The following is an 11,948-nucleotide window of genomic DNA, read 5'->3' on the forward strand; positions in this document are numbered from 1 at the left end:
TTATCTATTTAAGTACAATGTTCTTCCCTAGTGGTTAATCTTCTGCTGAACGTTTTGATCAGGAACCAACGCGCAATTAACTTCCGGGCATGGACTCACGAATAAACACAGGCTTGTTTGGTCTACTTCCCTGATAACACAAGCTTTTACCCGCAGTCCAAAAGTCATCTTTAGTTCACAATTACAAGTACACAGTTCTGAATCAACATTGATTTTTTTTTTAATATGAAAACGAAAACATTGAGAAATCACCAAGCGTATGACTGAAAGATGACTGTTGGCGAGTTTTATTTACGGCTCACTGCGAATCAGGCATGGGGTATGATTGAGAAGTTCAGAATATTATAACATGACCACCTCCAACATATCAATAATATCATTGTTTTGAATGTAAGATTGAATTAAAATGGGTACATTTTAAGTGCCATTATAGAGATGTGGGTACAGGCTGAGCATGTTTCGCTACTGGATGCATTTTGGAGGGAAAGGAAAACGATCCCGGGTAGAAAAGACATCAATGTAAACCCAGTATTTCTTTTCAGAATTACTGTATGACCCTTTCTCCATTAATAGCAGTTGTTGATTATTTTCTTCCAGTTTCCAATCATGCTGAGAATTAGGCTACATAAATGTCAGTCAAAGTTCACATAGCCTTCCAAGAAATTTGCTCGACAGAGTTCAAATAAGATGTGGAACTATACAATTTGCACTCTCCATTGAAAAGCGAAAAGAAATGTCCTTATTTCCTTCTGCTGAAAATATAACAGGACTGTGTATCTAATGAGAGTAGTGGATTCAATTTTGAAATGATATGATACAGATTTTACAGCAGTAAAATCCCTTGATATGGAGTTTAAATGCAATGTTGAATGAATTACGACAGCTTTTTTGACGGTATAGTAAGTTTATAATTACTTACAGGCAGCCTCATAACTATCGAAGCACAAGTTATTACATTACAATTTCAAAATGAACTTTTTTTTACTTTTATTGGTATCTTGATATTTACCGTTCTGAGTATCTCCGATTTATCTGCTTTCCGTCTCTAAACTTTAACTTCAAAGCGCCAGCACTTGGTGTTTTTCACTTGCTGATTTGCTGCCTGTGAGAATACCTCAACGTGACTTGATGCCCATTCTACTTGGCAACAGCATCCCCATCGTGATGAAAAGCTCTTCCAACTTGAAATTGGGAGATCGAAAAGGCCTGCCACAGTGGTGGATCAACGAAACCTTCTGAGATGCTTTCTTCAACTACCTCCCTTTGCTGGGCCAGCATCATGACATGCCATTTCTTTAAATCTAAGGGGACAAGATGGGTTTGGGGAGCTTCTTAATCCTGCTGCCCTGACAGAACTGAAGCTAAGCTTGTTCTCTCCCTTTCAGATGTGAAAAGGTGAATCTCTCCTCTACATCTGCCTTTGACTGAAACCTGTTGGGTTTGGACTGTTGCTGCGTTCCTGCGGGAGGGATAACGCTTGCACACGTGTTCTTTTTCAAAACTACCCTTGGCGGACTGGGTATTCAATATTTACGTGAGTTTGTGAAAGCAAAGGAATGAAAATCATCTTAACTCATGATCATTTGCGCAGCAATTAATAATTAATTAAATTATTAATGATTAATTAATTACAAACTAATAGTTAATTGCTCTAAGAGACTTACGAGCTAATTCCTAATTTAAACCGAATCCTTCTGGTAAAGATGTTGAAGTTTATAAAAGCAGTTGGATTAACAATCCAGCGAAAATACCAGTAGGCCATCGCCTTCCCAGTTGAATTTTAAAAGGGCAGTTGGACCTGCATGCTCTTGCTGGTAGAAGTTTTATTGATAGTCGGCTGTTGTTGACTTCAACACGTCTGAAACTAGCTCCTAATCAATGTTCCTTTCTTTTCTTTCTGTTTGTGCCTCATCAGTGCTAAATGTACATCAGGGTGAACTGATGGAAAAAGCAACAGAAACGAATGAATCTCTCAGTAACCGAACAGCCTTGCTTGAAACTCAAAGAGCGAGTTTGTATAAAACGGCCGAAATAATCTTCATTGTGATTGTGACAGGATCTTTGAGCGTGATAACCCTCGTTGGGAACGTTCTGGTCATTATTTCCATCAAAATAAACAGGCAATTGCAAACTATTAACAATTACTTCATTTTTAGCTTAGCCTGTGCTGATGTTACGATTGGTGTAACTATGAATCTATTCACCATTTACGGTCTCCTTGGCTACTGGCCTCTGGGTTCAGTGGTATGTGATTTATGGCTTGCTGTCGATTACGTTGTCAGCAATGCCTCTTCCATGAATCTCCTGATCATCAGCTTTGATCGCTACTTCTGTGTGACCAAACCCCTTACCTACCCCGTGAGAAGGACAACAAAGGTTGCAGGGATGATGATCACAGCTGCTTGGGTGCTTTCATTTCTTGTATGGGCTCCTGCCATTCTCTTCTGGCAGTTCATTGTAGGGGAGCGGACAGTCACTGAGGGAGAGTGCTATATACAGTTCTTCTCCAATCCTGCTGTCACTTTCGGCACTTCAATAGCTGCCTTCTTTCTTCCCGTTACTGTTATGGTGGTTTTGTACGTGCACATATCACGTGCCAGCAAAAGTAGAATAAAGGAGAATAAAAAAGAGTCTGAATCTAGTAAGGAACCAGTTACTCCCAGTCTAGAGGTGGGCAAGATGCTGAAATCGACTCAGAGCAACATATCAAATGCTTCTGGTGGGCTGCCACAAGTGAAAATGCGAAATGACATAATAACTCATGAAATAATCATTGATCATTGTGGCGAGGGACAGGAAGTGTCCTTGAGTGAGTCAACTTCTTTCAGCACGATTCCATCAAACAAAAAGATGGAAGGCTGTATCTATGAAAAAGGAAACGTCTGCACTAAGATAGATAATTGCAAACTCTCTTATATTAAGATGGTTGATAAATCCCAAAGCATTAATGGCTATGGAAAAACACCAGGAATCGTTGTAGAAGTTAGAAGCAATAACGAGAAAGGCAGAGAGATCAGAGAATATCATAAAACGAGTAAAAAAATTCACACTACTTCTGAAAAGAGAAAAGTCTCTGTAAACCGAGAAAAGAAGGTGACTAGGACTATTCTGGCTATTCTCCTGGCATTTATCATCACTTGGAGCCCATACAATGTCATGGTGCTCATTAGCACGTTCTGTTCCACTTGTATTCCAAGCACAGTCTGGAATATCGGATACTGGATATTTTACATCAACAGTACCATCAACCCAGCCTGTTATGCACTCTGTAATGTTACTTTCAAGAAAACTTTCAAACATCTTCTCTTGTGCCAGTACAAGAGCATCGGTGCAACAACGTAAAAGAAAAGTAAAAAACAGTGCCTATCATGCATCCAATAACTCAAACAATGTACACCAACATTTTCACGTTATTCTATATTTGTCTCCCTGCGATAGTAATTATGTTGTGAGCGTTAAAAGAGTTCAGAAAAGATTTAAAAGAATGTTGCCAGGGTTGGAAGTTTTGTGCTGCAGGGAGAGGCTGAATAGACTGGGGATGTTTCCACTGAAGTGTCAGAGGCTGAGATGTGACCTGATAGAAGTGTACAAAATTACGAGGGACACAGATAAGCTGAATAGTCAAGATCTTTTCCCCAGGGTGGGGCAGACCAAAACTAGAAGGCATAGATTTAAGGTTAGAGGGGAAAGATGTAAAAGGGACTTAAGGGGCAATATTTTCATATAGAGGCTGGTGTGTACATAGAATGAGCTGCCAGAGGAAGTGACGGAGTTTAAGACAGCAACAACATTTAAAAGGCATCTAGATGGGTAAACGAATAGGAAGTGTTCAGATAGATATGGGCAAAATGCTGACAAATTAGTCTAGATTAATTTAGGACATCTGGTTGGCGTGGACGAGTTGGACTGAAGGGTCTGTTTCCGAGCTGTATATTCTGTGACACAAAATGTCATGAGTGCTCCATATAAAGTGATGATGGTGCCTTTGAATTATTTATCTAAAACTATGCGTGTGTGATGTATTTATTGTGTTAGATTAGACTCAGGTAGATATTATCACTTGTCATTTTGGAAGCAAACTTTAGTTTCATTAAATTAATTCGTAATGTCCGTTGTAAACACATGGTTTACTGATGACTTGTGACTTAAATGGGAGGTGAATTTGTCCAGTATCTAAGTTGAGTAAATATTTCAATTAAACATAGTTTGTAAGGTTTGTTCACTATTTCCAACATTATCCAATAAAAAAAAGTTAACGAGTAGCTGAATTCTCATATAAAGTGAACAGGGTAGGGTGGGCAGAAATTTGCACAGTTGAACAAATGATGCATTTATATAAGGTTGTAGCCAAATGCACTATGTTGTCTTCGTGTTTAAAAATAAAGAACATTCCTCACTGCTGAATGACTAACAGCCAAGGACCAACGTTTAGGAGAGCACCAAGCACAAAATCATTTAATGTACTTCTCTAAATAATGCAATACCTGTCATGCTACCAGCGTGCCTAGCATTTAATTAGGTCCACTTCGGTTGATTAGGTACTTGTTTATTCATTGTTGTGAAAATAAAAAGTTTCCAGAAATAGAACACTTCTGTTTTTAAGCCACGGATGTTTCACCTGAAGACCTAAGAACTCACAGTCGTGTAACTCAAGCTGATACCAATGCAACAAATTCATGCATCTCAGCAGTTTATGACCTGTGTCAGCATTGACTACGAATTAGTAAGAATATAGCCGTGACTTCAGTGTTGGCGGTCTTTTCCACCCCACATTTACTCATTTTGAGAGCTTGCCTCCCCCGAATTCCATCCCCTATTCATTTTCTGTGCAACTGGGCTCAGTGTCATCCCTGACATCTGCAGGAGCACTAGGTCAAAGATTAATCTTTCAGACTTTGCCAGCTATGCTCTCCATTTTTGCGGTTTCTGCGACCTGGAAAGATCAAATCAAAACAATGCAGATTGACTAACACAGTCAGAGGATCAGCACTGTGTACCCTTTCATTTGAAAACACCTTTCTTGGACACAATGGGTGCATCATTGCTCGCACAATTTCACGTTCGTCAGGTGAGGCGAAAACCTTTAGGAACGATCAGAAGCCAGACTCCAAATCAGTGACGTGGAGTCATGATCCAGAAAAATGAACCTGGTGTTCTAGTATCCGAAAGGGATGAGTCCTCCTCAGCTATCAGATGCTGAATTGCCAAGTGAACGTGTCAACCTCTCAACTGACTCGCATTTTCCAAATATTCCTCTGCATATTTCAGGTTAAGCTGGTGTGTTTTCCTCCAACTTCAGCCTCTCCTTCACCAGAGGAAGTGCACATCAGCATCACGAATCATCAATGCACCAAATCATGGTGCAGACTCGGTATTTCACTCCTCATTGGCCCCCAGGGAGCAATTTGAATCTGTTTTATGCATTTAATGTAGTCCTAAAGCACTAAGCAGGGACAATTGCTAACAGATTGCTTGGCAACATTGAGCAATGGGGAAAATGACATTGGTCCCATGTAAGGAGACGAAGAGTTGTGAGAGGGAGTTTGAAGTTGGATGCACTTTATACTGGACTCTGTTAAGGCCAGGTGAGGTGGGCAAATTATGCAAGAAAAGACTATGTGGCTCGCAATCACAAGAAGTAGTTTTGTTATCTTCCATCAAAAGCCAAAAACACAGGCAGCAAAATATAGAAAGACCAACACTATCAGGACATTCATATCCGCCCATACAATAAGAAATCATATCAGTCTGCAAATGGGCTCCGCAGTCACACTCAAACACACCATAACGAACTCTTCACACATATGAACCAGCCAAAATACTCGCTATTGTATCCTTTTCTTTAATTAACAGAGCTACCCCGCTACCATTTTCAAGCTTCTTGCCAATCCTGAATACCACTGATACAGATATTCAAGTCCAAAATTTCATTTTTTTTTTGCCATACCTATGTAATGACTACCAGGTTACGCTTACGAATTTCTATTTGTGTTGACAATTAATGTCATTATTGCAAGTTTTGCTGGAAATCAGACACGGATTCCTTAATTCAGTTATGTTTTACTGTCTCTATGAACTTTTGCCCTATCTGTTGACATAAATTTCAGTTTTCAATCGTTGCATTCCCTGCTGTATTCTGACTATTATTTCACTGTTACCTTGATCCATTGCCTTTTCCTCTCCCTTTAGCTTACTGAATTGTACCAATGTGATCACTTATTCTTTGTAAGTAGTAGAAAGGTTTTGTGTCTCCCCATTTCATTAATTATTCAGAAGAATGATTCCAGCACAATTTCGTTGAAACCCATCTCAATAACACAGCCTTATTTTCTCCAGTACTATTTCTAAAGCATCACAAACTAGAAATCAGTACTCCCATACCTGCCCATGAGCCATATATTAATAGCTCTAAACTTATTTATCAAATGCTAATTTCTCCATAGTTCAGGTAATGCACCAGACTTATTGACTCATCGAGACGCCCCTTTCAGTTTAGTGGTAGGTCCTCATAGTCCTAATGCAAAACTTCTTTACCAATTTACCCATGTCATTTATTGCATGGAGAAATACAATTGGGTCTCCCCGCTTCAGCTGCAATCACTTAATCAACCTAGAACTGCATATTATGTAACAGCATACATTGTTGAGTGTATGAGCTGTTGTCTTAACTGAGGACTAAGAATGATCGACAATTGTACCCACCAAACAGGTGAAACCAGACTCTGTCGGCTCATTTACCAATTGATGCAGATTGACTGTTCACTTCTTGCCTTGTTAAATTCAAAGGAAGAAGCTTTATGTTAATTTTAGTTCTCTGATGAAACCTGTAAAATTCTCATCTCTGATCATACCCTAAAAAATATTATAGGGAATATTTAAGCAGTAATTTCCAAGCTCCGTTTTCCTTCTCTCTCTTGCAATCAATTTAGTGGCAATTGTCATCTTAGCATGGAGAAAGTGCGGCCTGTCTACTTGCACCACTTACTACCTGGAGGCCTTGGCAGCAGCAGATCTACTAGCCATCTTCACTTCTGTCATATTGTATCAGCTTAGGTCTTATTATTTCCCTGTATTATTTCTGGACGTCACTCCTGTGTGTAATATTATACTTATCCTTCTTTATGTAAGCACTGAATGTTCTGTCTGGTTTTTTGTCGCTTTCTCGTTTGATCGATTTGTAGCCATTTGTTGCCAGAAGTGGAAAACAAAATATTGCACTGGTAAAACTGCGGTTGTGGCTCTGTCGATAATATTCATTCTGATATGTTTTAAAAATGTCCCCTTCTACTTCACAATTGAACGTAGAGAGGTCATTGATGGTGTTCCTTGGTTCTGTAAGGAAAAGTCAAGCTATTACGCAGATCCTGCGTGGGTGACATTTGACAGGTTTGATAAGATTTTCACACCATAAATCCCATATGCTTTAATTCTTTTAGCCAATGTACTCACAATCAGTCACATTTTATTGAAGAGTCAGGTCCATAAGAGACTAAGGAGTCAAAGTACTGGAAGAAACTGCATTGATGCAGAGATTGAGAGCAGAAGGAATTCTGCAATTCTATTCTTCACCATATCTGGCAGTTTCATTCTCCTTTGTTTTTCATTTGTTATAGACCACTTATGTTGTATTATTGCAGGAATTATTCATGAAATTTACGAAAATTCGTTGAACATCTTTGCAGATGTTGGAGTCATGTTGGTGGATTTAAGTTGCTGCACACGTGCATTTATTTATGGCGCCACTCAGCCAAAGTTTAGGGAACAATTCAAGAATGCTGTGAAATATTTGCGTATATCAATTGTTCACTTTCTAATCAAGAGCAAGGTGCCCTGTGTTTCCAGTAACATTTATCCCCATATCACCAGAAGTTTCCATAGGTAGAACGTGAGATGTGCTAGTGGAGAGGGAACCGCGAGGCAGGATTCTGGGCAGTTAACAAGAGTAGGGAGGTTGTTGGAGGTGTTTCTGTGCTCCTGCTAAAGGACGTAAAGGAAAGGAGTCACCGCAGTCACTCCTCCTTGTCTAGTACTTATATCCTTTGGAAAGGAAAATATTTGTTTAAAAATAAAGAAGAAAGTATAGATGCATAAAACCAATTGCATCAATTTTTTGTTGTTTCGCGCTATTTCCGACGATATTTGATTGAATGTGCCTCCATTTCATTCTCTCGTCTGGCTTTGGCAGTGCTGGAATTTAAAGGAGTGTTAGGCCTGTATCCTTATGACCAGTCACATCCTGGTGTCTCTCCCTCTCTCTCCCTCTATATTATTTCTATCTCTTTTCTTTCATGTTCTAACTTCATGGGGAAGTCTGAGTGGTGTCAGTGGTTTGTTGGCATCAGCGGTGGCAGTGCCTGATCAAGGAATCTTGGCATTGGCAGGCTTGGAGAGTGGGCTCGGGAACTCTTTGGGCGTCGGCTGCAGAGAAGCTTGGTACCCACAGCAGGGCTGCAGTATGCCAACAGCAGGGGCGGATGGATCGTTGGCTGCAGCAGTGCATGATGCTTGGTGGGTCGTTGTCTGTGGCAGAGCTTGGTGTCCAGATCAGGGCCGTGTGCTTCATTCAGTATATAGGTGAGTTCAGCGCAGACTGGAGGCGAGGTCCCAGTGCATTCTGGAGGTGAGACCAGGCATGGGCTAGTGATGAGGCCCAATGCGGATTGCTTAAAGGGCTGCGGTGCTTATTTTTTTACTACTTTTTATATTTCTAATTTATTACTAACATTTTGCTACTTGTTGCCTTGTATCAAAGATAGCATCGTAAGTGGCAACTTTGTAAACTTTCAACTGCATACGTGTGACAATAAAGTTAATTCTATTTGTATTTCTGTCCCCCCTCTCCTCCCTCTCTGTTCAGAAGTGATTTTATCTCAGCACAAGCACAGCAAAGGAACTCATGTGAACAAACAGAAGTAGACCATTCAGACACTTGAACCTACTCTGTCACTCAGTAAGATCATAGCTGATCTGTTTCTGTTCCAAATTCCATATTTCCATATAGCTCAATAAATTTTGATTCCCTGTCTAACATGAAGTTATTTTCATCAGGTTTAACAACATTTGATCTAAGACCCCACTTCCATTTTTTTTCCTACGAAGAGTCCCAAATTTACATTATACTCTGAGGACAACATTTCTCCCATCTCTTCCTGAAATGTGTGACCTAAATTATTAAAATTGGTTTTCCCCAATTCTGTTGTCTCCCACAAGAGGACACATGTTTTTCACATCTTTGTCAAGGAAATTCAGGACCCTGAACTGTTTGATCAAGTCAACTCTCACTCTTCTATACTCCAAGGAAGTCAAGTCCAGTCACTCCTAACTTTCCTCTTAAGACAACATATTCCTTCCAGGTATTAGTGTGCTAAATTACACTTGAACGGCCAACTGATGCATGTATGTGCTTTCTTAAATAAGGAGACTAAACTTGCTTAAAGTATTCAAGATATGGTCTCGTTAATGCCCTGTGAAACTGAACCATGACGTCCGTAGTTTTACATGCAATTTTTCTTGTGATGGAAGATGTGATGCAAGGTGAGAGAGAGGATGATACAGCATGAAACACTTGATGCCTCAACTTGCTAGTTACTCGGTTGGCCATAGCAGAGTCCCTCTCTGCTTTCCATGACAGCTGACATTGTGAAGGATTTTCTCTTTGCACACTCTATCCCTCAGTTCTGTAAATCTGCACTCATCCGTTCCTTCTCTTGAGACAAAAGAAAATCCTCAATATTCCACCCTTACAGTATCTGGTGTACTGAAATCGAGCAGGAGAAACGAACAATTTAGAGAGATGGCCGGAAAGTCAAGTTCCCCAAGTAGATCAAGAGCTGTTATCTAAGTGAACAGCAGCAAAGTCTCCAGTTGTGAAATAGTTCCTCATCATCCTCTTAATGATCTTGTCTGTGAAGTTGCAGCTATCCAATGCATTTAATGTAGTAAAACATCTGAACACGCATGAAGAAGGGATTATCTCGCATCACGCAGAACATTTAAGGAGAAACAAGAGCAATTAAGCCAAAGCTTGCTGAATGAGCAAGATTTTCAAAGTGAACCCAAAGTGAGGCAGAGAGGCATAGAGGGTCAGGAAGAGAGTTACATATGGGGAGGTTCAGGAAGTGTTCCAAATCTTCGGATCCAGGCAGCTAACTATCAGGCCCAATCATAAATGGAGCTGGACCATCCATATAATTATTATAATAAAGCAGTTGTTGACTCCCCGTCTGATAACTAATGCCAGCACACCCAGAGAGAAGTGCATCGCTAAATAATCTGTTAAAAGGAATGGGACAAGTGGTGTAAACTGTTTTCTGCAACATGTAGGGTTTAAATAAAATAACCCCCTGAAACTTGAAAGGGGGAAGAGTGTGTGAGTGTAGATTTATTACGGTAACATGGCTTTCTCACAGCTCTGTCTTAACAGACAAATTTATAAGTAAGGATAGAAACAGCACTTGCTTGATGCTGCAGAGACAGGCAGCTAGTTGGAAGATAGTTCCCAAGGGAACAGGCCACGGGATATTCCAGGTGGGAAACAAACTAATCAGCAGATGTTGGTAGCAAGGGTCAGGCGCAGACATGATGAGTAACTGCATGCTTATGTTTGATAAATGTTTCAATGGACAATCGCCCTCAGTGTGATAATGTAGGAGACATATACCACTGGTAGTAAACTGTGTGATGTTGTTCGATTTATTGCTCATGCTAGATGTGGATAATAATTAATATGGTTTCGGGGTTGCGTCAGCCTGTCTGTGTAACGGTATACAGGAAGTACTTTCTTATCATTGTATTCGGAGAGAGTTCAAGCTCCTGAGTGAGTCTTGGGCCGCCTCCCTTTGCATATAAACCAGTGTTCTGTTCGAATAAATTTCGTAAGTGCTGCTTTACTTTGCTGTCTCCGGGTCTCTATCTGACTTTACTGAGGTCACTCTCACACACTCACTTTGCAATCAACAAGTAAAAATTTATTTATCTGACTCTAACAGTGAGCAAACTAATTAAATTACTAACAAACTGAGCAAATCCCTTCTAACTACTAACTACTCCCAAATAAAACAAATTCTAATAGCATGTAGTTCCACTAAATTAAAGTACCACTTATATAAAATAAAATAAGATCAAAATAAAGCAAAATTTAACCTCTCAAAACTACAGCCTCTTTCCATCTTTCGGAATGTTGAACGCCTACTCGTCGAATGTCCTGTCAGAAACACCTTCTCCATCGAATTCTTCGAATAGGAATATTCATTTGTTGGACCAAAAGCGGGCAATTGGATCTAGCTGTGTGGGCAGCATGCTCAGCATGGACCAGTTTCCATGCAGTATTACTCTGTGACTCAAAAAAGGTCTAGATTAATTTAGGATATCTGGCTGACATGGATGAGTTGAACTGTAGGGTCTGTTTCTGTGCTGTACATCTCTATGAGTTTCACGGCATAGGGAGTCTCACTTCTCAGGGAGTGTCACTGCTTAAGGGACCTTACTGATCAGGACAAATCACTGCTCAGGGAGCCCCAGGATTGACAGAAAACAATTATTCAAGTTGGCTGTCTGCTGAGGGCGAAGCATGGGAGGAAATGGCTCACCCCTTACAACATTTCAACACTGATTCTTAGTTCAAAATGTTACATTTCTTATGCCTCACAGGGAAGTCTGGTCCCCCGAGGCCTACACAGGGAATAGTTGCAGGGGTTCTCTGCACCAGGAGCAATGGTGAGGAATGGAGTTTGATGATCCCAGGTCTGGGAGAGGTGAAGGGAGGGGGAGCTCTACACCGCCACATGTTTTGGGGGACATGGAGGAGGCTTTCCCATGGAGAAGAGGAAGTCTGCACTGGGAACGAGTCTCTTGTTAGCGTCTGAGGGAGTGCGAGAGATTGCACTTTTTTTTGCCTTGTTATGCATGAAGGGGTGGATAGGTGTAAGGTGTAACAGTAGAAATCAATT

The 11,948-nt window shown here is 40.4% G+C and overlaps 1 protein-coding gene across 1 annotated transcript; it reads left to right on the plus strand.

Moving 5' to 3' along the window:
- The first annotated feature begins 1,941 nt into the window (after nt 1-1,941).
- On the plus strand, nt 1,942-3,342 carry LOC109925515 (muscarinic acetylcholine receptor M2-like). The gene has a single exon (XM_020525447.2). The coding sequence runs from the start codon at nt 1,942-1,944 to the stop codon at nt 3,340-3,342; it is 1,401 nt and encodes a 466-aa protein (XP_020381036.2).
- Nucleotides 3,343-11,948: the final 8,606 nt, after the last annotated feature.

The sequence above is a fragment of the Rhincodon typus genome, chromosome 35, assembly GCF_021869965.1.
Source record: "Rhincodon typus isolate 14 chromosome 35, sRhiTyp1.1, whole genome shotgun sequence".
Taxonomy (NCBI): Eukaryota; Metazoa; Chordata; class Chondrichthyes; order Orectolobiformes; family Rhincodontidae; genus Rhincodon; species Rhincodon typus.